Raw genomic sequence first — 26529 nt, forward strand, 5'->3', positions numbered from 1 at the left:
TATCAAGTATGGGTCCTCTGCTTTCAGTAGTACGGGCCCATACTACCTGCCACATCTACCCATACTTTCCACACGGACTATCCCGGAGCTCCTAAGTAGCTGCTCGACCTTCTCATTCACCAATTCCGTCGCGCGCTCGCTTCCCAGCGAAATTCTCTACTCTGCCAGCGCACTCATCTGGCTAAGGTCACTCCGTAGGCTCTTCCTAGATTCCCACACTTCTTTGCCATCAGCTGCTGAAGAGCTCCTAATGATGCCAGCCATCTACCTCCTGAATATCGTCATATTCGCTTGGTAGCTGACTCCCATCATCAAGAGTTCCACAAAGCACGAAGTAAGCAGCATTCGAGCATCGAAGAATATATATGACTCACTCTGGGTGATAACTCCGCTTGCTCTGCTCATCCTCGAAAGTACCACCGAACTCTGCAACTCTTCCCCTTGTGGGTTCTAACTATTCTTTCTCTAAGTACCACGGTACTTATCTAGGTATCTCCCCTAGATTACTCCTCTACTCAAATCCCCTAAAGGATCCCAACTAAATATTCTCACTCATCACATACTCAAAAGCACATCGCATATAACAGCAATTCCTAGGCTAAGGCATCACAAATCAGGCCACTCTAGTCCTAAGATATGGATAACCTAGCCTGTCTCTAGCATGCAATAATATCTCATAAAGTGCATCATAAATATCTCATAACACAAAAGTAAGGGTATTTTGGGAAATCACTGTTCGGGCTCTGGCTGATTGTACACACTGCTCTTTCTCGCTTTCTCTTTGAACTCTTATTCGCTTTAGAAAATTATTTCTTTGAAAACGTTTCTTACTTCCTCAGTTTGAGTCCAGATTTACCCGAAGGCACATCCGAATCCCTTAAACCAAGGCTCTGATACCAACTTGTAACACCGAAAATTTCAAAACAATTTTTCATTTAAAAATAATCGTTTAATTCTTAAAAACACTTTGCTTAAAATCTCATTCATAATCGAATTACAAAACATAATTCCATTTTCACTTGCATAACAAACCAGGATCCTCAAAACATGACTCTTTCTCTGGTGTGTACAATCGAGCCGGTGCCGTCCCGTGATCCTGAGAGAAACCTGAAACACATAACACAAAACATTGTAAGCAAGAAGCTTAGTTAGTTCCCCAAAATACCACACATTACACATATTAGCCACTTGAGGCTATAACTCTGTGGGTCCGTGGACCCTACTCTGTGAACCTTCCGGTTCTAACTCTGTGAACCTTCCGGTTCTAACTCTGGGAACCTTCTGGTTCTAACTCTGTAAACATGCACAACATAAATCACATAGAAATAATGCAGTACAACACGTAACATACACAACATACAAATACTCTATCACATAACTTTGGTTACCTACTCAAGGCAAAGTATAGTGAGAAGACTCACCTGGAAATCAGAAAAGCAATTATCTGCACATGCGAACCTCTGACTTGCCACCGCCTAACACATAAGGCAAATATCTCTAATTAGTACTCGAAGTCCCAACTCTAATTAACCGGCAATTACTCTTTCCATCTCTAGTCAGGTAATGGGTAAAAGACCATTTTACCCCTCCCTGACCTCTATTACCTCTGTTGACCAAAACTCCCAAAGTCAACATAAGACAACTCAAGTCAACGGTCAACACTAACCAGACTCGGCCAGTACACTAGAGTGACTCGGCGAGTCCATGCGGGTTCTCTAAATCCTTTTTAAACCTCTTAGACACGACGAGTTCCCTCTCCACTCGTCGAGTTACTCGGCAACGAAACGCGGGGCAACCCCGACTCGACTCGTCGAGTTTGCCTATGGACTCGGTGAGTTGCTCCCATGACAACCCTCATCTGACCTTCTGAGGTCAGATCTGCTTCACCAAACCATAGATCTAACTCCCTCAAAGACAATAACCACGAAAAGGTCGAACCTTGGGCACTCATGCAAGGTTCTATAAGCTCATTTGGGTGAAACCCTCCATTACATAACAACCCTAGCTCAAAACTCCAAATATAATGCATAAAGCAGGATGGAAGGGACTCTCTGGACCTCTTTGGGTCCAGATCTATGGCTTCACACTCAATGGGACACTATACTCCACAAATCAAGCCATAAAAGAAGCTAGAAAACCCTAAAATCACCAATCTTACCCAAAACAGAAAAGGGAGAACGATTTGATACCTCAATGGTGAAGATGCAAGCTCAGAAGCTCTGAATCGACACCCTCTTGACCTCCCTTTGCTGGAAATGACTACTCCATTGCACAACCACCTCAAGAATGCTCCAAAATGGCTCTTCTTCACTCTCTCAACTCTCTGGTTCGATAGGAGTCTCTCAAAGGTGTAGGTGGCCGCCACTGAAGGCCATAAGGGCCTTTAAATAGGTCCCAAACCCGGACAATTAGGGTTTTCCTTGACAGCGCCGACTCGGCGAGTCCAAATACCCGACTCGTCGAGTCCCTTCATTAAACTGGTCCCCAAAACGCGATCCTACTCGACGAGTTGAGGCGTCAACTCGCCGAGTCTCCTCATTCCCCAATATAAAATACTCAAATTCCCATATCTGGATATCCGGATGTTACAGAATTGGACTGATAATCGTACTGCTTAAGGGAAGTCGAAAAGTCAAGTGGTATATAAGGAAGAGTTTACTCCTGTAAACTCTTTTACCGCCTCCTCTCTTCAGAAACCGTATACTGCCTCCCCTCTCTCAAATCTTCGAAAATCGCATATTATTTTTCTTGAAATCAGTTAGTCCACGTTGAAGGTAAGTCAAATCCGACCCTGAAAATGTATTTTGTTGTTCGAATCGACTGCAAATCGAAGGAGTAATTTGAGCTTTAAAGTTCATCGGAGTTTACGGTTTCAGGATATTCATGGACCGTAAACTCCCTTTGTGTCCTTGCGACCGTAAACGGCTTTTGGCCTTACGACCGTAAACTCGGTTTGGCCTTACGGCCGTAAACCCTGTTTACGGTCGGTTGACCAAGTTTGGCCGTAAACTATTTTTGACCCTGTTTTACCGTAAACTCTTGCTGATTTATTATTAGTGCTCTTATTTAGCCAATATCAATTTGCAAAATTAAGAAAACCTTGAGCTTTTTATTTTTAAATACTTTGTTTTCTTACTTGGCTCGTTTAATGCAGATAAATGGCGTATCTTAAAGTTGCTGAGATGCATAACCTTGCCATCATATTGGATGATCCACCGGTGGCCCATAGAGAATTTATGTCAATGATGTACCGACTACGAGAATGCTGCCTGGCTCACACTATCACGGTGAATCCTGTTATCTATGAGAATCTTATTCAAGAATTCTAGAGATCAGCCAAGGCGACAGAGATGAATAAAGAGCTGATTATTGAAGTAGTGGTGCAAAATTGCAAGATCAGAATTTCAGAGCAGTATATCGGAGACACCTTGTTAATCCTTGATGAACCTGATTATCCCACTGAAGCTGAAGAAATACCATGAATCCTTGACAGGATGGGATACAGGGGTTCTTATCCTCCAACTGTGAAGAAGCTTCTGCCTCCCTACTGGCGTTTCTTGGCTCATGTGATCATCAGCTGCATGTCAGGAAGCAGATCAGGAGCATATGAGATCTCTATTAGGAATATAGGAGCAATCGTTTCCTTGGCCGCTGGCAACAAATTCAATTTCTCGAAGTATGTCTTTGATGAATTCCTGGTGAACATTGGCGCCATGACTTGGGGAAATAGAGATGCGTTTTTGATGTATCCCAGATTTATTCAAGTTTTCATTGATGATCAATTCCCCTCACACTGTTGGCTTCATCAAACAAAATCGAAAGGGCAAGGTCGTGTTTCAAGGTCTGCATCCTCTGGTGAAGTTTGGACCGTTTGCAGAGATTAATGAGTCTTCTGAATCTCATGGAACTTCTGAGAAAACTCTATCTGAGCCAACTTCATCTGAAAGAGTGTCTTCTGAATTCATCATCACTGTCTCAGATCACGAAGATAATGAGACTCCAGATCCAAAAGCTCAAGTCGATGGCGAACACGAATTACAATCTGTTCAAGTACAGAGTAATTACAATGAGGGAACGGGAAATGATGATAAAGGGTTTGAGGATGTTGACCTCACGGGATTCGATAAGGATGATATCCCATTGAATTTTGGTAGCAATGATGATTTTCTGACTGGAGTAAACCTCGACAACTTGCTCGACAATGTCAATGAAGTTGTTCATGTGACAATTGAGACAAGGGAAGAAGAAGACGTTTTCGTAGCTGCACCTCCTGTTTCCAATCCAAAGGCGGATATAACAACTCCAATGGATGATGATCTCACCGCCACACAAGCCACTCCTCCAAACAAGCGACACAGACTCGTTCTGAGACTAGCAACTCAGAGTACGACGACTCAAAGTGCTACAGCTCTACCGACAATCATGCATGTTATAGTCTCTACTGAACCTATAAATGATGGTCCCAACTCTGTGTTTGAGACTGGTGGTTCCTCATTTCAACCAGAATCCTCTCCTCCCAGGCCAGATCACGATGATGCCTCGGCTAAGCTAGTCAGGCTATTGGCAGAAGAACAATTCTCTACGCCACCATCTCGTGGAAAAGGAATTTTCACTGGAGGTGATGACTCTAGAGAAGACACCCCTTCACTCCATGGACTCCAAAGTCAGATTGACGTTCTTAATTGAAAGAATGTTGAACTTGATCAAAGGAATATAGAGCTAGTCATCAAGGTCGCAGACCTTCAATCTGAAAATATAGAGCTTAGTATCCAAGTGGCCGAGCTTCGCGAAGACAATGCTCTGAAGACTAAGCAAATTGCTTACCTTCAGACACAATATGGTCACTTGGCTGCAAACTTCCTAGAGTTACAAAAGAAACTTGAAGACAAATTCGGTGATGAATTTAAGTCAACTGTTGAAGAACCTCTCGTCGATCCTCCCATTCAAGACGCTCCTAGTGTTGATGCTCCTACTACTTCTCAACCGTTCAGATCTACCACCATTGTGGATCGCTTTGAAAAGGAGCCTAAACAAGCTCCAAGGGCAGGTGCTTCAAAGAGTTCCAAGAAGAAGAAGAAGGTTGTTACCAAGGATAACAAAGTCAAATGGCTTTTCAAAAGAAGCGTAGATCATAGGGCACCCTTGGATCAGCCATGAATTACTCTTATCGATCTTAACACTCAAACTTTCAGGGATACCTATGGAGATAGATCAGGAATTGTTTTATGGGGGTTTCATGACATCCAGAATATGTTCTTGGTGAGAAGGAAGAGCGGGAACAAAGAATTTTACATGGATGCTCATGATTTTCACTCTTTCACTAAGGTTGACCTTATTGAGCTATCCAAGGCTCCCTTCTCAAATCCATCAGAAAATCCAAAAGCTAGTCAATTCAATTTTTTTTCTGGAAGATCAATTGGCTAAGGGTTTCCCATCTATGAAAACTGTTGAGTCTTTTGTTGCAGTCCATAAATGTGTTTTTGATCCCAAAACCATTGAGCCTATTTAAGTAGTAATGTGGCATGCTACTGCTCAAGTCAAACATATCCTGGTTCCTCAAAACTGTCCTGATGGATCTCTACATTCTATGCAATATTGGGTGTATGATGATGCATCAGATGCTGTTGTTATCAAGATCAAAGAAGATTGCATCCGCTTGGATGACAAAAGGGATTTACTTCAGTTTGGCGAGCGGGACATTCATCAACTTGCAACTCATCAGATTATAGTTGCTGATGAGTTGTTTGAGCCTGCCGCAAAAGAATACACACGGATGGTGGCTACGATTGTTGACAAGAGGATATGGAATGGAGCAATGGGGAGATCTGATGTGTTGGTCGTCGACAAGGATTGAGTTCATGCTAGCACCAAACCAAGGGGGATATTGAAGGGTTTGATAAATGGTTTGGGCTAGGATTTCTATGTGATTTGTTTGGTTATGAGTCTGTAATAGTACTTTAGACTTATTTAGAGTCGTTTACTGTTTTGTCATGTTCACGACCGTAAACACGTTTACGGCCGCAAACTCCGTTTGCGGTCCAGTGGAGTATATAAGGGCTAGGAGTTGGTCATTTGTATGGTTTTTTGATGTCAATCAGTTTACGGCTAGTGTTTGAGTTGTACCAGACGGTTATTTGATATAAACGTGTGCAAGCTCAATTCTTATTCATCTTATTGTTATTCTCGACTTGTGATTGTTTGATTACTAGTAAAAGATCCATATCCGGACCTAACAATTTTAAAGCAACTAAAGTGAAGATCAAAAGATCAAAATTCCAAAAGTTCAAGAGTTGAAGATACCAAAAATCAAACAACAAGGTGGTGAATTCAAAGAAATCAAAGATCAAATTATCAAGAAAGTGAAGAATTCAAAAGAGCTCCATAGTGGTATCATAAATTGTAATTCTATATTATGTATGCTTGGGTTGCTCAACCAAAAATACCTTGAGGATAGGAGGTTTTTTGCAGATGGATTCGGAGGGATGCATACAATGAGCATTGTTCGGGATAAGTGGGTGAATGTTTATGAGGATTGTAAGTATTTGGAATATTGGGGGGGGGGGGGGGGGGTTAGGAAAAATTTAGACACAAATGCACGCGTTTCGGTTTTGGCGTAATGGTTGGGTTAGATTGGAGTTGTCCTATGTGATTCTAATGTGCTAAAATTCAATTTTTCTTGGGGGCAAGCAAAAGTCAAGTGTGGGGTATTTTGATATTTGCATACTTAGCCTTATAATAAGCATAGATTTTTATCATTTATTAGCTAATTTATTGCATATCATGGACAAAAGATACTTAAAAGTGTTTGAATTGTGTTTTCAGTTCAAAAGTGAAGCTCGGGAGTAAAAGGAAGCAGAAGAAGCGGTTGGGAGCTCGGGAGTTGAACAAAGAAGAAAAAAACGCCAAAAATGCAAGGTACTCGGCGAGTAGGGTCGACTACTCGGTGAGTCTCATTGAAGATTCGAGAAGATAAAGACTCCATGACTTACCGTGTACGGGAATTAAGGGGTGGACTCGGCAAATCGGTCATGGACTCAGCGAGTCGGGTCGAATCTATAAAAATAACTTCTCAAATCGACACAAGTAATTCTATAACCCTTGGGGAGAGGCAAGCTGCGAATTAAAGTTAAGAGAGATCTGGAGAACGAAGATACAACCCTAAAACCAATCCCGAAGGAGATTTGAGGCAAATTTACATCATTCTTACTTTAATCTATTGTTTTTCATCATGCTTAGACTTTTAGATTTCGTTTTTGTGTTGTTAATTACCTCAATCATGAGCTAAAATCTTTAAACTTCTGTTTGGGGAGACAATATTGATACTATGGTTTGATTTATGGTAGGATTAATTTAATATTGGTGATTTTGTTGATTCTAGCTTGTTAAAGAACCTTATGTGTGAATGATAACTATTTTTCTGTTAATAGGAAGATAATTAAGCTGCATGAACATCTCTTAGTTGTTAACCTCATATGTTTATGTGACCACTTTATCATATGTCTAGGATTAATGAACATGGAACTAGAATTAATAAGAAAAATAGGTAAATTCATGTGTGAGCTTGTGTGATGATCATCAACAAGAGGTTAACTAAAGGACCAAATTAGTTAACTATTACAAGTCTAAATTAACCCGAATAAATAACCTAGTGAATTGAATTAAATTAGACAACTTGCCACTGTTTGAGTTAGTTTGTTCTCTAAGGATTAGTGCAGCGAACGCAAATCTAATCACTTGAATCGGTAGCCAATAGAAGAATTAATCCATTGCACTATTACCATAATATCAACCATATGATCAATTGAGTTGAACTAAACAGAAGTTCCCTTCGTTATTGAATTTAGTTGAATCTTTGCTTGTCTAGTTTTTGGTTAATTAGTTTAGTTGATAAGTTTCTAGTCTTGTAAAACTAGAGAAAACCCCTTTTTATTACTTAATTTTAGATAAAATTAGTTTTAGTTTTAATTTACCCTTCCCTGTGTTCGATACCCTACTTATTTAGCTTTATCACAATTGATAGGTCCACTGCCTTTGTGTGTTTATTTTATAATTAAAAGTAGGTTTAAAACTAGTTGGTTTTACACACATCAGTGTCACAACTAGCCAACGATGAAGAAGGACTCGTTTCTCCATGCACATAAATGTGACGCTTGTCAAAGACATAACAACATCCTACACCAACCTACAGAACCTCTACATCCTATAGTTTCCCCTTGGCCATTCATGAAATGGGGGAATGGATATAGTAGGGAAACTACCAGTAGCCCCTGGAGGAAAAGTCTTTATGCTAGTGATGATTAACTACTTCTCAAACGGGATTGAAGCTGAAGCCTACGTACAAGTAAGAGACAAAGAGGTAGTACATTCATCAAACGTAACATCCTGACCAGGTTCGGGATCCCTGCTGAAATTATATGCAACAATGGATCCCAATTCATAATAAAAAAAACAAGAGACTTTTGCACAAGTTGGGGAATCAAAACGGTGATGTCTACTCTTGTCCATCCTCAAGCCAATGGCCAAGCAGAATCCAGTAACAAAATTATAATGAACAACTTGAAAAAGAGGTTGAATGATGTGAATGGAAGATGGGCAGAGGAGCTTCTTTTCGTATTATGGGCAAATAAAACCACTTCCAAGATAGCTACGGGCCAAATTCCTTACTCATTACTGTTTGGAACAGAAGGAATTATCCCCACCAAGTTGGTGATCCCCACAACAAGATATCTACTCCAAAACCAAGAGAACAACAACATGATCTTAGACCAAGATCTCGACACCATAAATGAACTTAAGGATCTTGCCAAGATCCGTATTGCTGCTCATCAACAAAGGATCACCAAGGCATATAATAAAAACATAAGGATCAGGAGATTCCAAGTAGGAGACTTGGTACTAAGAGAAACTTTCCAAAATGACAAGGATCCTAGTGCAGGTAAACTAGCTCCCAAATGGGAAGGATCATACCTTATAGACGCTAAAGCAAGTAAAGGGGCATATTGGTTATCCACCTTAGATGGAGATGTCTTACGAAGATCCTGAAACGCGATACATCTCAAAGCTTATTTTATGTAGGTAAGGTTAGTCATTTCTTGATACACTCAATGTACGCATGCTATTTATCCTTTATCCTTCGCTTTTCATTATTCATTTTCTTCAAATATCATTACTAACTTAAGCATCGGAGGGGCGTTAGCCAGGCTAACACCCACCCCTAGCTAACATTGTTGTAGGCAGAGAAACGAAGATCCTAACACTCAAGGATCAAAATATGTAAGAATCCTGATGTTTAAGGATCCTGACTCCCTAGGATCCTAAATAGACGAGCATTCAAGGATTCTTGTACTTAAGGGACCACAAAGGGTCCCACAACTAAAAACATCCGACAATTAGTCATAGGGAGTAAGACAAACCACTCATTGTTCCTAATCCAATTAAACATAAGCAGTAAGACAATTAATCAGAATAACATACTATTTTCCCATCGTTATTTATTGCTTGTTAATTGACATTGATTATGTTCTCATAATTAAATTAGAATTTAAAGGAAAATAAACAGGTCATCCCACACTGAACCATAAGTAATCTTGTTTTTCTCATTGGTAATCATTTACAATATAAAGTTTCTACATTTTTTTTATGTAATTCACAGGTTAAATATATTCGTGGCCGTTTAAAGTATTAATTATTTTTCATTGACTACTATAACAAAAAGGTTGACCACAAACTTCTCGTGGATTCAACCCTCACTTACCCTAGCTATCTAGTGGTTTTTGAGATTATTTTTTTATCGAGACAATGACCTCAATTAAACATACAAGTATAAAGTTAGTTTAGAATTGATGTCATACAAAAACAATCTAGGAACTTAAGATAATACCTCAAAGTTTATATTTTATAGATTTGAAGATGAAAATATTATAAAAAATTAAAATATAAAATGCAACTACAACTTATCATATAAATCAATAAATATAAATATGTTTTTAAATTTTTTTTTCTTTTTTCCAATGACTTACTAATTTCTTTTGTTTTAAAAACCAAAATTATTTATATATTTTTTTTGTGTTTTCCACCTACTTTGTTTGTTGTTTAGGAAATAAATTTATATTGATTAAAAAATACATTTTTATGCAAAAAAAACCTTATAACCTAAATATAGGTTAGATTATATTTTTAGCAATATTATTAATAATAGCATATGTTTACATATTTTTGATGATTTCAATTTATAAATCAAATTAATATGGTTTATGATAATAATGCTATAAATCTAAATCAAAGTTATTATTTAAATAATAGATAGAACTGAAAAATATCATATTGTTAAAGATATAAAATGAAAGTTAAGGAAAGATAGAAATAGATTTTTTTTAATGTAAATGAAAAAAAGTTATTATACATGTGTACTGTGTAAGTATATGGACGCGTCATTAGGCTATCCGGAGTGGGCGTCCTTGAAGACGCGCGATGCTGAGGTGACGTGACCGAAGATGTGTGAACACCGCCCCAAGGGCCGGTGTTCTGGGTGATGTGAATCGGAAGACGGACGAAGATGGAGCCTCCTATTTCGCCTATTTTTTTTGACCATTTGGACCCCATAGAAACAATTAAAAAAAAAAGAAAAAAAAACCATTTCTTGATGCGAAATAACAACTCTTCAAGTGATGAAGATGAAAGTCGTCTGCAGAACTAGTAACTCGTGAAGAAGACAACACATTTCTCAACAATTGTCAAACTATGGCCCCATAAATTTGGGTTAAAAGCAGAACAAACCCCGTCTCTAATTTCTTTCTCAAATAGGTTTTTAAAAGAGTAAATTACATGAATGGTCCCTATGGTTTAGGGTAATTTGCGTATTTGGGGTTATGTTTATTTAAATAAATTAAAAAATCAATGGCACAATAGTTTTTTTGGATAATATAGGGACCAAACGCGTAACAAATACAAATAGTAGGGACCTTTCAAGTTTAAAAAATAAATCAGGGACCAAACATGCAAATTACCCTAAACCATAGGGACCATTCGTGTAATTTACTCTTTTTAAAATTTACAACTTCCATCCTTGATTTTATTATTATTATTATTATTATTATTATTATTATTATTATTATTATCATCATCATCTATGTTTTTTAAATAATTTAGGTTTAAACTTTTATGTTTTTTTTATTAATATAGGTTTAAAATTGAAGTAATTTAAAATATTTTATTATGTTTTAAATTTTGTTTTTTATTTAATTTAATCATGAAAAATAAAGAATAAAAAAAAGAATATTATGTTTTGGTAATTATTTTTAATGTCTAGTGGATTGGGGTGCCGCACTCCTCGTTATTTCCAATATGCAGTGGATCGGCGGTGACCGCTTCTTCACTTCTCTGTGGCACCACTTCTATGACTAAAACTGAATCCTTTGAGCTATAGAGCAACGCCTGGTACGTTTTTCTTAACTTTTTTTCTTCTCTGTGTATACGAATCTATCAAAAGTTTTTGTTGTTTTTCTTTTTAAATCTATGGATCTGGAAATCACGTTTGCTTTGCTATTGATTGTGGGATTGTTGGTGTATATTTTTTAGTTAAAATCAACTGAAATGTTGTAAGGAATCGACAATACATTTTGATTTTAATTGCTTTGAATAGATAACAACGTTACGGAGTAATGATTATCTAATCCAAATGGAAATCAATTCAAGCCCTAATAGATCAGCTACCGATCGATGTTAAAGTCGACCATCACAAATGTTGTTTCACTTTCCTATTTATGTTTTTCCTAGATGCAGCGTAGTCGTATGTTTAGAAAAAGTAAATATTTTGAATCAACTACTCTCACTTGAACACACACACACACACACTTAAAAACAAGGGCATCAGATCACTTGGTTCAAGAAGTTTTGTGGTAGGTCTCAACCAAGATAAATGGGTGTTTTTGGGGACTCTAAACTATATTGAAGATACTTATATAGATCTGGTTAATTCAGTAAAATTAGAAAGAGGGGTATTTTCGGAATATTTTTTAAACATCAGTTTTGTTTCTGGTATTTGTGTTTGGGTCAAACCCTTTTTTGTTTTAGTATAAATAAGGCTTGTAATTCATTAAGAACTCAGTTTTCTTCCAACAGTATACTTAGGTTCCAAGTAATTGTCAATTCCCCTGTTCGTGTTCTTTCTTATTCCTCTGTTTATACTCTTTATGTTAAGTTGGTGCACAAAGATCAAGGCGTGAAGCAGATCCTTTTGATTACATATATTAATATATTACACGTATAGTAATAAAAAATTACATAGTCAAAAGATAGAAAACTTAAGGTATGGATTCATATATGATGTATAAGTATCGAGGGTATATTGGTCATTTTGCTGTTTTATGTTCTGGGAATTGGGAATTGTGTCATGGCTTGTGTTTTTACATGGAAATGTTTTTTCTTTTTGTTTGTTTTTATAACTTTATAAATGAATGATGTGTTGAATATGATTACAAAATCTCTTTATTATAGAAATGTCATCTATATACAAAGCAATTTTTGCTACTATAAATATAATTGGGTAAAGTTTTTAACTTCTTATTACAACATTCTACTTTGAAAAACCGACCCAATTATAGCAATGCTATAATGTGCCAATATAATTGGGTAGAATCCATGGTTATTAGAACTATCTTCGTCTTTTCATACAAGGTATCTACATCTTGCAGGAAAAACTTTGAGTACTATTTACTTATGGCTTGTAGATGATATTTAAAACAAGATAGTACTGCAAATTATTAATGAAAATATGAACGGACAAAAAATTAAGCTAATTGACAACTTTTAATAATTTCATACCCTTTCTAATTTGTTACACATGCTTTGCAGGTGTCACTAAAAAGCTAGAATATTGAAAAATGGAGGTTGTATCTGCAACTTTCCGATTGTAGATGATAACTTTTTGATGCCACAATGAGCAAAACTGAGCACTTTCAGATTCAAGAGTTCACCAATAGCAGAACAATCAAACATCAATAGGCACCGATGGAGAATGATTGTTTGTAGCTTGGTGGAGCATTCAAGTGATCTGGGAAGCAATGAATATTGAATTTTTTCATATGCTACAACTTCAAGATTTTCCATTTTTTCATAAAAACCTTGAGAAAACTTAGACGACTTATCTCCATCCATAAGTCTCAAAAGTGACAAGTTTGGGTACTTAGAGTCACCAGGAAACTCACATTCCTGTGCAAGTAATAGAAACTCTTTTGCAAGAATCTTACAACTGAGATATATCTTTTCCTGCACAAAATATGCAAGGAACATGAATACTATAATGAAGCAACTGGATGGTACAATCCTTGATGTCAAAAAGCAAATGGAAAGAAACAAAATTAGTAATTTGGAGATACCTGCTCGTGGTTGGTTGGAAGAAGTCGAAAAGACCAAAGAAAAAGCTAAAAGCATTTCAAGTATTGGGAATGGATGTTTTAACTTGAAAATGAGGCATCAAGCAGGAAGGAATGCATTCAAGATCACAAAGGAGATGAAAAAATTTATTGATGAAAACAATAAGATAACTTGGAGTGATGCTCAAAGACCTCTTGGGAAAGTGAACTCAAAAGATAAAAGGTATTCGATGATGTATGGGAGACGATTGAACTCAAAGATATTGAACCGAGTCGTTTGCCCAACGGCTTCAAGTTGTTGCTGACATCACGAAATGAAAATATTTGCAAACAAATTGCAATAGAAGCTAATTTGGATTCGACACTAGTTCGAGTGGATGTGATGGAGGGGTTTAAAGCACATAATTTCTTTTGGCAAATCACAGGAGTTTCAAAACAACATGATATGGAGATCAATCAAATAGGAAGTGAAATTGTGAGAAGATGTGTTTTTTTGCCCCTTTTCATTAAACTCATCGCCAAAACCCTTCAATTTCAATAAGTTTTTGCATGGAAATATACTTTTCAACGGTTGAAGAAGAAGAATCTTGATGAGAATGTGCAAGAAGTTATTAAGATAAGCTATAACTATATAAAACTAGAGGAGGAAAAGGTGATTTTTCTTCTATGTGGCTTGTTTCCTGATGACTTTAATATTTCAATCAAGGAACTCACAAGATATGCATGGGGCCTGATGACTTTAATATTTCAATCAAGGAACTCACAAGATATGCATGGGGCCTACAGTTATTAAGTGAAGTATCTACTTTGGGAGAGCCTAGAGACATGACAAAAACATGTGTGCAGAATCTTAGAAATGCAACTTTATTGACGAATAGCGATTACATTAGGTGTGTCAAAATGCATGATCTTGTGCTTGCTTTTGTGTTGAGTAGAGTTTCTAATGGTGACCATGCATGGATAATCAACCATGGTGATATTTCAAAGTGGAGTAGAGCTGAAGTGGAAGATTCTTGGCTTCTTGGAAAAGAGTTTTTATAACTTGCACAGGAATGTCTGAGTTTCCTGAGTACCCAAACTCGTCACTTTTGAGACTTATAGATGGAGATAAGTTGCTTAAGTTTTCTCAAGGTTTTTATGAAAGAATGGAAAATCTTGAAGTTGTAGCATATGAAAAAAATTCAGTATCCATTGTTTCCCAGATCATTTGAATGCTCCACCAAGCTACGAACACTCATTCTCCATCCGTGCCTATTGATGTTTGATTGCTCTGCTATTGGTAAATTCTTGAATCTGGAAGTGCTCAGTTTTCCTCATTGTGGCATTAGAAAGTTACCATCCACAATTGGAAAGTTGAAGAAGCTAAAGCTACTGGATTTTACAGGGTGTCTTAATCTTCGTATTGATGATGGTGTCTTGATAAATTTGTCTGAGCTTGAAGAGCTTTATATGAGAGTTGCTTATGGAAAGGATATTTGCTTCAGAGACAACAATCATGATATTGTAATTGAGCAAGCTATTGCAGAATATATGTGTAATCAAATTTCAGGGACTAAAGTTTCTATCTTTGAAGAAGCTATCAGAGTTGATAGGTTTTAGCAACAATGATAGTGTAATTGAGCTACCACAGCTGCTGGAGTTGAGACTTAAAGGCCTTCCTAATTTCACAAGTATTTATCCTCAGAAAACATCTGTAACATCGTAATGTCTCTGCAGTTCAACCTTTCTTTTACAAACAGGTACCTTTATATTAGGATTTATGTTGACAGTTTCATAGATAGATAGTTTTGTAACGAAAGTCTGTATTGATTGGATTGTGATTTGTGAATTTGTGATCCCCCAAACAAACTATTTTAAATTTGATTTCACTACTGATTATCAACATGTGTCATAATTTTTGTGCAGATGCTGATTCCTAAGTTAGAGATATTGCACTCTTTCAAAAAAAAAGTTAGAGATATTGCAAATTCATAGTATAGATAAGTTGAAAGAGATATGGCCTTATCAATTTAGTAGTAGTGACGAAGTTAATGCCTACATGTTGACAAAGATTGAAGTGAAAGAATGTGATAATCTTGTGAATTTGTTTCCAACCAATCCCATGTCTTTGCTTGGTCGTCTGGAAGAGCTTCATGTTTCTGAATGTGGAAGCATTGATGTCTTATCTGACATGGACGTGAGTTGTATTGATGAAATTGAAGAATTCAGTAGCAAGTTGAAGCACATTAAAGTATATAAGGTTAGATAAGCTAAGGGAGTTGTGGAGGATGAAAGGGGAAAGTAGCTCTGATATCCTCATTCGTAGCTTTCAAAATGTTGAAAGTATAGAAATAAAAAGGTGTGAGAGGTTTGTAAACGTATTCACACCTACTGTCTCCGAATATGATGTGAGAACATTTATGAATGTGAGTATAGATGGTAGGAGACCTTGTGAAGCAAGCAGGAGAAACATTGAATTTGCTCCGGAAAGCCAGGAGGTATGTGATTTCATTGAGCTTTCTATTTCTATTTTTATTTTGATGTTAAAGCACTTATGTATATGTGTCTTTATACACATATACATATCACACTACAACAATAAATTCTACACAATTCTTTGGATGTGCTCACACTTTAAAGTGCAATAAGAATAAGATTATTAACTTGCGTGAAGAAATGTGTCATGACAAATTATTTCTAAATCTTCACACTCTAACCTTTGTATTATTAATTACATATTTATAAGCAAGTTAATTGGGACCAACATTTCTAAACAATTTAATGGACCTCAACCAAAAAAAAACAGATAAACACAGGGTCTAATTTAATGGACGACTACTACTTCCCTGCCTCAAGGTTTTAGATTTACAATATATGGAGACGATGAGTGATGTGTGGAAGTGCAATTGGAAGAAACTTGTAATTCCTCAAAACCAATCACAATCCTACTCATTCCACAACCTCACAACCATACAAATATGGAATTGCAATAGCATAAAGTACTTATATTCACCTCTCATGGGCAAACTTCTTCCCAACTTAAAGAAGGTGGAGATATATAGTTGTGATGGTATTGAGGAAGTTGTTTCAAATAGAGATATTAATGATGAAAATGAAGAAATAATATCTAATCACACAAACACCATCTCCTCCTTCCCTCTTCTTGAGATACTCGCCCTTGGGGCTCTGCCACGCCTCAAGAGTATCAATCAGTTCCAGTTCAAGGTATATATGATTTCTTTTAACCGGATCCTTTACATATTCAGTTATTTGTTTTATTTCTTTTTTTAATATTCTCTTATCCATTAGTTGTGTGATGTAACTCCATAAGCTAATACTTCTCAAGCATGAAAGACAAAAATAAATAACTACATGCATAATATTTAATGGGTTTTTCATTTAAATTGATTTATGATAAGACAAGATTGTGAGGGAGTGAAAAAAATTGATTGATGGATGTATATAAGTCACTTTTTTCTCTTAAGAAGCCAACCCAATTATAGCAGTGTCATCTAAATACAAAGGATTTCCGTTGCTGTAGTAGAAAGAAATGAAAGTAGGATGCTATATAATAAACGAATAATTGGAAATGCGTTGCTATTTCTTGCATTTAGCCCTTCTTCATTACAGACAAGTAAAGTTCATAGTCACAATATTTGTATATTTTATGGTTTATATCATGTTTGTATGTGTTCATACATTACACGTGTTCCTGTAGACATGCATGAAATATATATATATATATATATATATATATATATATATATATATATATATATATATATATATATATATGTTGATTAATTGCTGGTCAAAGTACATCCAAGTTTGTTCATTTTCAAGTTTTAATTTTAATAAATGCTAATTAGTTGTATTAATTAGCACCCTGGTAGTTTTGTTTTCTCTTGTTTCTATTTCCTTTTTTAGATGTTCATAATCTCCTATAAGCCTATATAAGGCCACTTTTATGATTGATTTAGTGTGCTTTTTCTTTCATCCACAATCTACTTGTTCTTTCTTTCATCCATAATTGGAAATATTCTATGCTGACCACTTTGACTTGCTATAGCAGGTTAAAGAAAATTTTGTCAAAGTTGAGTGGCTTTAGTGAAATTAAGTGGACTAAACTTTGACAATCTTTTCAATTATGACCCACTTTAACCTGCTATAGTAGGTCAAATTTGTTGGTATAGAAAGAAATTTCAAACCTTGGTAGGTTTGATGAGCTAAAACTGAAATAGAATTGTTAAACAGCAAAAATAAATGGCCGAAATATTGTGATTTTTCTTTATATTGCCCTTTTGTAGTCCAACTTACATTTCACCAATGAGGTATGTTGTTACTTTACTTCAACATTTAACCACATGTCAACATGTAGTTTTATTATGTTTTAAGATATTATTTGCATACAAATTTAGGAAACACAAAGCAAAACCAAGTGAAGATACATAACCACTTCCCAATTTTTGTATGTATAAAAAGTTACCAAAGTATGCAACATTACTAAGATATTAACTTGTCTCTTATGTTATGAAAGATGTTATATTCGATCATTCGTTAGTTAACCACTTAATATACAAATCAAGTTAGATGAACTAAAGACAAGCCCAATTGACCCACTAACTGTGAGTGGTTTTTGACCATGTCGAAAGATGAAAAATACCATAACTCAATTATCTATTTTCCTAATAAAATCGGATGTAAATATTCAAAAGATGATAAGATGAACACCCTGAACTAAACAATAACATGGAGAATTACTTTTTTTGAAGTTTCCAAAACACTTAGGGTGCATTTAATTGTGGAAAAATGGGTCGTTTTCCCAAAAGAAAAGAAAAGGGGTGAACCTAATAGAGGATGAAGGTGCATTGAATAATAATCCATTGATGAAACTTTCTTTAGCTCATACTGGGCAAGAAACAAAAGAAAAGGGGTGAACCTAATTTGCGATAACATAAAGCTTCCCGTAATTCAACACATCTATGCTCTTAATTTTTATGAACACCAAGTGTTTGATAAAATTCTTCAATGAAAAAAGACCTCCAAAGTAGGAGGAGAAAGAGAAGAGGGTTTGCATGCCACCAATGACAAGATAAGGACAAAGAATGGAGGATATTTGGTGTCTTTGAGAAGAAGATTAGAAGAAAAGAAAATAGGGGATCAATTGGAGACCCCAATGAATGTTTTTGATACGCTTCCTAGTGATTTTTGTTTCCATGGAGATTGTTGGTGGTATGTCCTACCTTTTTGAATCATTTATCAGATTCATACTTGCTTGTGTTTGATACTTCTATGAAGATTGGTGAGAATATTGTGCTCATTGATGCTTCTTCTCGGTATCATAAGAGATCAGATACATGGCATGTGGTTATGGAAATATAGGGTATCTATATATACTATATAGTGCAAGTTAGGGTAATAACCACAAAAAAAATGATGGTAACATGTTTGATTTTGCTTTGAACTAACAATGTTGCAAAAACTCGTTACTCGTGTGACTTCATCCACCTGAAAATAGATCAGATTTGAGCATCTTGATAATTCTTATAAGGAACAACGATGAGAAGGCAACTGATCAGCTTAGAAGATACCCTGATTATTGAAAATTTTCTTCATCATCTTGATTATGAAATAGGAATAAGACAAAACAACCATGTGAAAAAATAGAACTAATCTCTTCTTCTTTCTGAATCAAAAGCGGGACGATGAGTTGGGTTCATTGCAAGACACACACATCAGAGGTGTTTGGGTATTGGGCGACAAGGGACCAATGAAAGTATCAGGCTAGTTTAGGGTTTTTAGAAACCTGCAAAAATAGTGGTAAAGATATGTAAATACCCCATAACAGTTTTGTATGGCCCACTTAGCATTGGTCCAGTGAAGGAATTCCGTATGTACCAGGTTGAACTCCTCACATTTCGGTTCCATAGGCATATTGATTGCAAGTGAAGAATTGAGCAAAGAAAATGAGAGAAATGCTTTGATCTTCATTTCTGTATTGGATCGGTTAACTACAACTATGGAACTGTTACAAAATATATACAGAAGAAAGAAGAAAGAGAAGCCTCTAACTAATATAACCGACTAACAACAATTACATGAGAGACATGCGATCTAACTAACAAGCAACTAACTCAAGCTAACTAACTAAATATAACTAACACCCCGCTCTCAAGTGGAGGGTGAGTAAATCCCAATTTGTTTAATAAAGTGTATTGTTGCTTGCTTGGAAGGTTCTTTGTGAACAAATCAGGTATATGGTCTTGTGTAGGAACATGTTGCAGAGATATAAGCCCATCTTGTAATTTTTGGCAATGTATATTGCAACATGTGGTCTAACTCCACATGTTTGGTTCTTTCATGAATTACGGGGTTTTTGGCAATATATATTGCTACTTGACTGTCACACTACAACAATAAGCATCTATAGAGACGAGGTCTACAGGGACGACATATATCGTCTCTATAGACACCCTATAGGGACGACATGTCGTCCATATAGTTGACAACTTTTTTTTTGACTTTTGCAGCTACAACCGTCTCACCGTATTAAAGCGGGAAGGAAACTGAATCAGGCGCGTTTTGGGGATGGCTATAGGGACGAATTCTAATTCCCATATCTTTCTACGGATTAAAATAGAACAATCTCCTTTGTTTCGTTCACGCACACTCAATCATTAGTCTCTATCTCTCTCTCACTCTCGATCGGAGATTCTCCCTTCCCTAATTTCGACCATTATCTTCTCATCTAGCGACTTCCTCACCTCCCACTTTACGTGCATCTTTTTCCTCTCTCCATGGATTCTCATGCTAGTTGTCGAACACCACCATTAGGCTCAACAATGTCGATTAGTTTCAATGCTGCCGATTCAGACTATCGGCTTCCTTTTCACATCCAATTACGATTACTTTTGAATACAAACCCTATACCGGCTACCAGGTTAGTAATTCTCTGTTTGAACGTATAATTGAGGTATATGTTAGCAATTATGTAATTTAAACTGGAATTGGGATATAAGTGAACAATGATGACGACGACAAACTCAAATTCGATAGAGATTTGTTTTCAATTTTGCTCTGTACGGTTTCTTTGGCTGCAGCAAGGTTATTGTATGTTCAAGGTAAGTTATATTATTGTTGAACCTCATCTTTGTTTTTACAAATCTCGATAACTTTGTGATGTAAACAAAGTTAGATGAAATCATGTCAATCTGTTGTATATACAACTTGGTAATCTTCTAAAACCTATAACTTTGACTATCATCTTTCTTTTATGCGATTCTTGTGTGTGTACTTGGTTTTTATGAAATTCCTGTATGCTTAGTTGTTTATTATGCTTTTGAATTGCATAATTGTGGTGTGTGTAGGATTGGAGATGCAATGGAAAAGGCTATGTGGTTTATCGCAATTTTTTTACCAGGCTGGAGAATCGAATGAAGTTGCAGTCACCTAGCCACCTGAGTAGTCCTGGAACCATGTGATTGCCATTTTTACTTGATGTTCACTAAATGGTTATTACTTGATGAGTCACCTTTGTGTTCCTAGACATGATCCAGAAATAGATGGCCATATCATTATGGGGAGGGTTGACTGCACTGAAGAAGTTGACCAGTGTAGAAGGTAAGAAACCCTAAACCTTAACCCTAATTTTGATGAATAAAATGCTTTAAAGATATATCATATTGATTGGTCTATTTGGTTTTCAGGAACCACATACAAGGTTATCCATTTATTCGGATATTCCGAAAGGGCAGTGATGTTATTTTTTCTCATTGTGTGATAGTATTTTATATTTCCTGAATAGCTATATGCAGAGTCATTAGCTAGGTTTGCAGGAGGTTCTCCATATATCTACCCTCTCTACAGACTAGGAGAATTACCTCAGGTATAATCAATAACAAAAGATTCGTTTATTTAATTATTTAATTTGCTATTTGAAAATATTTTGACTTTATCTGATAAATATTTTCAGGCATTTGCTCGTTTGAGCGCAGTCTATGGTGGTTCCTACATGCTCAACAAACCAGAATGCAAGGTAATCCACATAACTGGAATTCCGGATTCTATTCCATTCCAAGGATGGAATTCAATTTTGTTAGATTCCTTCAAATCCCATGTTTCATGAGTGAAGGGAATTCAATTTCATTCCATTCCATTCTTCATTTTTTTTACAAAAAGACCAAAATACCCTTTGTCATATTCCAATTCCATTACTTTCAAAAAATAGGCAGAGTTTGAAGATGGGAAAGCAATTGGTGTTACATTAGAAGGAGAAACTGCAAAATGCAAAAAAGTAGTATGTGATCCCTCATATTTCCGATAAGGTATAAAATTTAATTTTAATCAACTTTTAATCTTACCTTTTTCACTAGGAATTAAAATTAAAAAAAATCTCATTTGTTGAAACAGGTAAAAGCAGTTGGAAAAGTAGCACGTGCTATTTGCATCATGAGTCACCCGATCCCACACATTAATGATGCTCATTCGACCCAAGTCATCCTACCCCAATGACAACTAGGCCGCAAATTTGACATGTAATAATTACTTTCTTACCCCTCAATAATAACATATTTACAAATTTTCAAATGACTCTTAAGTTTTTTTAGGTATTTGTTTTGCTATTCATATTCTCACAATGTAGCGCCGAAGGGAAAGTTCATTGCCTTTGTGACAACAGAAGCGAAAACAGATAATCCAAAAACGGTAATAAAAACTTCACTTGCTGATGTAGCTTTTCTAATTTTGTTTTTTCTCTGTTATTAACATTTATAATAAAAAAAATCACACAAATAAACAGAAAGCCTAAAAGAGGGACTAAAGTAGACACTTCAATAGTTGGTTGTTTAAAAGAACATTACTATATACACAGTTACTGTTGTACATTCTAAAAATGACACAAATAAAAGTTGTCTCATCATCAATTCTTTTCTTTTTGTCAATTTTTTTTTATTTTGTACATTTTAAAGTCTCATTTTTTTTTTATATAATTATTGTCATAGGTATTCAATTTTAGCACATGAAGATTAACAGATAAAATAGTTGTGGACAGCAAGGTCAATTTATTTTTTGTGTGGATTCACATGTGAGCAGGCCTTTCAAACCATCTTGGTTTCATCTTACTTGCAAAAGTTTCTCTAAGTCATGAGCTTCTCCCAATTGTATGTTTTCAGGTCTGAAGATGGTGATGCAAACAAGTAAACATGGCTACACAATCAGTTTTCTTGATATTGTATGAAACTTTTAAACAATTTCAAATGTTTTGGTAAAAAATTGTATAAGATATTCAAATGTTTTGATATTGTATGATTTAATGTTTTTGTAGTTAAATTTAGTGTTTTTGCGCTTTTGTATTTGAGAAAATTGAAAAAGTAAACAAAAAATAGAAGTTGAATGTAAATTCTATACAATATCTATAGAGACGATATTTCGTTGCTATAGGTCTAGCTATGGGGACGCCATGTCGTCTCTATAGGTATAGATATGGGGGCGACGTGTCGTCTCTATAGGTCAAGCAATGGGGATGACAACCACAAACCAACAAAAACGATGTCGTCTCTAAAAAGTATCTATGACGACGATATCTATAGCGACGACCCAAGCTATCTATTGCGACGTGACTATAGCGACGAAGGCTATAGGGATGACTTGTCATGACAACCACCAATAGAGACGACTTTATATAACCTATAGAGACGATGTCGTCTCTATAGGTCTCCTTTCTTGTAGTGTCACAACGAACTCGAACAAGAGTGACATTAGGAACTCCAATTTCATGAAGTAATCGAGTTAATCAAGCAAGTTCAGCTGTGAGTCTTTGCATACTTCTATATTCTGCTTCAGCGGATGATAAAGAAACAATTATTTGTTTCTTTGACTTCCATGCAGTTGGGCTGTTTCCAAGAAGAACAACAAAACCACTAACACTTCTTCTAGATTGAGGACAAGAAATTGTTTGAGATTTGATATTTCTTCTTCTTTGTTTCCTGTGATCATTAAATCATCAACATAGACTGCCGTAAATTTTTTAAATGAACCAATTGTTTTGTGAAAAAGAGAGTAATCATTTTTGGAGTGTTGATAACCTCTTTCATTCAAGGCAAAATATAATTTTGCATACCATTGTCAAGATGCTTGTTTCAATCCATACAATGATTTTTGAAGTTTGCACACTTGATGTGGGTTGGATAATTGAAGTCCTAGAGGTGGCTTCATGTAAATTTCTTCGTCCAAGTCACCATTTAGAAAAATCATTGTGGACATCTAGTTGAAACATTGGCCATGATTTCTTGACAGCTATACCAAAAAGAGCTCGAATTGTTGTCATTTTGGCAACAGGAGAAAAAGTTTCAGTATAATCAATGCCTTCCTTTTGAGTAAACCCTTTAATAACAAATATTCCTTTGCATCTTTCTACATCCCCATTGGCTTTATATTTTACTTTATAAAACCATTTACAACTAATGGGTTTATTGCCTTTGGGAAGATCCATAATTTTCCAAGTGTTATTAGCCTCTATCAGCTCTGTTTTCTTTCGGCTTCAACGATCAACCCTTCATGTAGCACCCTCTTTAATCCCCTTGTTACTGTTATAGATATATCAGCTTTGATCGATTCACGTTTCATTACTAGTTATTGAATAAGTCTTTCGGAAAGGGAGGAATAACATTATATTTTACTGGTACGCGTTTTTTTAGCTTTTGTTCAGCTCAATACATATAGCAATATCTTTCAATAAAGTGTCAAGACTATTTTTGATCAGTAAATTAGGGTACATGTTTGTCTAGTAGTACTAATTTCAACAGTTACATCATCTACCTTCAATCTCTTGATTACATGCTAAAAGAGAAACACCAGCGATCGAACCTTTTTAGGGGCATGCCATTCTTAGCAAAATTGAATCCGAAAAAAACAATTGACATAGCACCTGCTGCCTTCGCTTATTGCAATACAAATAAAACAACCCCTAATCGTCTGATTGGGAATGTGGCTATTAGGTGTTGAAATGGATGCTTGAATTTGTTATGTATCGGCAATATGTATTCCCAAATGTAAGTAACTTTTGTAATATTGTTTTTTTCATTTTGTCTATTACACTAAACCGTCTCTTTTGTTCAATAACATTTTTTTGTTTTATTCTGCATATAGAACTTTTGGAATGATAGAAACCCAATTCTAGAAAAGTTGTTGGACGATGTGGTCAACGCGTTGATGACTATTTTTCAAAGTAAATATATGAAATGAAGCCTGTGTTTAATGGTTAGTTCTGTTTTCTACACTTGTTATTAATGGGTTTATTTTTATTATAATATTTTTGTAATAACTTTTATTGGTGTCTAAACTTTGCAGAGCAGATGAATAAGTTTGTTTATGTTTTTTACATTATGTTCTTATTTATTTTGTTTGATTTTTAACCTTCTACGGTTTAAATAAAGTCATGTATCATATGCTTTTTGTTTTTACACATAAAAATATAAAATCTTGACTCATCTTTGCTTTTGGTTCTTGATTAGCTTCTCATTGCGATGGTTGGTTCGAGTCCACTTTGAATATTACAGCCATAGTAATCGGAAAGCTGCAAAAAGACAAGGAGTTTCTTTGTTTTTTACTTTTTTTTAGGTGTCATAGGTTTACAATGAAAACAATGGTACTTTCTCATTTGATGTTTGAGTCTAGCATGATTGTGTTTTAGTACTTTATTTTTAACTATTATTTATTGTAGTTGTCAATTTTATGATTTCACATGACTAAATTTATGAACTTATAAACACGTATATCCATGTATCAAGCGGAAGACCGGTATAATCGGTTTCGAAAATATTTGATATTTGTTTTTTTTATTAATAGATATATACATTACGGTTCTACAATCGTATTCTATCACTACCAAAAAACAAAACAGAGCAATAGCGACAGAATTTTAGTGATGGCAAAATCCGTCGGAAAAATGACGGGTTTTCGACGGATTTCCGACAGAATATTTATTAGGATATTAGCAACGCATTTTGCGACAGTTTGGCAACACAATAAAATCGGTTTGTAATCCATTACAACTTCCGACGGTTTACCGACGGAAATCAACAAATCTGAAATTCCGTCGGTAATCGGTTGGTAAATTAATATTTTATTTTTTAATTGTAAGGGTAATTCGGTAAAATCAAATAAGGGGTATTTCACATGCTATGATGTGCTGCATATCAACTTGACCTAGATCAAGGGACAAGAAGTTTTGTGGTAGGTCTCAACCAAGATAAATGGGTGTTTTTGGGGACTCTAAACTATATTGAAGATACTTAGATAGATCTTGCTGGTTAATTCAGTAAAATTAGGAAGAGGGGTATTTTCGGAATATTTTTTAAACATCAGTTTTCTTTCAGGTATTTGTGTTTGAGTCAAACCCCTTTTGGTCTTAGTATAAATAAGGCTTGTAATTCATTAAGAACTCAGTTTTCTTCTCTTCCAACAGTATACTTAGGCTCCAAGTAATTGTCAATTCCCCTGTTCGTGTTCTTTCTTATTCCTCTGTTTATACTCTTTTTGTTAAGTTGGTGCACAAAGATCAAGGCGTGAAGCAGATCCTTTTGATTACATATATTAATATATTACATGTACAGTAATAAAAAATTACATAATCAAAAGAGAGAAAACTTACAGTATGGATTCATATATATATGATGTATAAGTATTGAGGGTATATTGGTCATTTTGCTGTTTTATGCTCTAGGAGTTGGGAATTGTGTCATGGCTTGTGTTTTTACTTGGAAATGTTTTTTCTTTTTGTTTGTTTTTATAACTTTATAAATGATTGATGTGTTGAATATGATGACAAAATCTCGTTATTATAGAAATGTCATCTATATACAAAGCAATTTTTGCTGCTATAAATATAATAGGGTAGAGTTTTTAACTTCTTATTACAACATTCTAATTTGAAAAACCGACTCGATTATAGCAATGCTATAATGTGCCAATATAATTGGGTAGAATCCATGGTTATTAGAACTATTTTTGTCTTCTCATACAAGGTATCTACATCTTGCAGGAAAAACTTTGATTACTATTTACTTATGGCTTGTAAATGACATTTAAAACAAGATAGTTCTGCAAATTATTAATGAAAATATGAGCAGACAAAAAACTAAGCTAATTGACAACTTTTAACAATTTCATCCCCTTTCTA

General features: G+C 35.4%; 1 protein-coding gene and 1 long non-coding RNA gene across 10 annotated transcripts; both read left to right on the forward strand.

Moving 5' to 3' along the window:
* Window positions 1–8487: 8487 nt before the first annotated feature.
* LOC145089250 (uncharacterized) lies at window positions 8488–9042 on the forward strand. The gene has a single exon (XM_079027712.1). The coding sequence runs from the start codon at window positions 8488–8490 to the stop codon at window positions 9040–9042; it is 555 nt and encodes a 184-aa protein (XP_078883838.1).
* Window positions 9043–11321: 2279 nt separating this feature from the next.
* LOC145086270 (uncharacterized) lies at window positions 11322–22696 on the forward strand. Of its 9 annotated transcripts, none has more exons than XR_013700360.1 (12): window positions 11322–11436; window positions 12853–15112; window positions 15279–15850; window positions 16159–16577; window positions 19883–20972; window positions 21059–21237; window positions 21325–21387; window positions 21580–21676; window positions 21762–21886; window positions 21959–22055; window positions 22352–22434; window positions 22523–22696. It is a non-coding gene; the product is annotated as an uncharacterized LOC145086270 (long non-coding RNA). The 9 variants fall into 9 exon arrangements; XR_013700364.1 differs by having other exon boundaries at window positions 20720–20972; XR_013700362.1 differs by lacking the exon at window positions 16159–16577 and having other exon boundaries at window positions 19883–20473; window positions 20720–20972.
* The last annotated feature ends 3833 nt before the right edge of the window (window positions 22697–26529 follow it).

The sequence above is a fragment of the Lactuca serriola genome, chromosome 2 (genome assembly GCF_051521515.1).
Source record: "Lactuca serriola cultivar US96UC23 chromosome 2, Lser_US96UC23_V15, whole genome shotgun sequence".
NCBI lineage: Eukaryota > Viridiplantae > Streptophyta > Magnoliopsida > Asterales > Asteraceae > Lactuca > Lactuca serriola.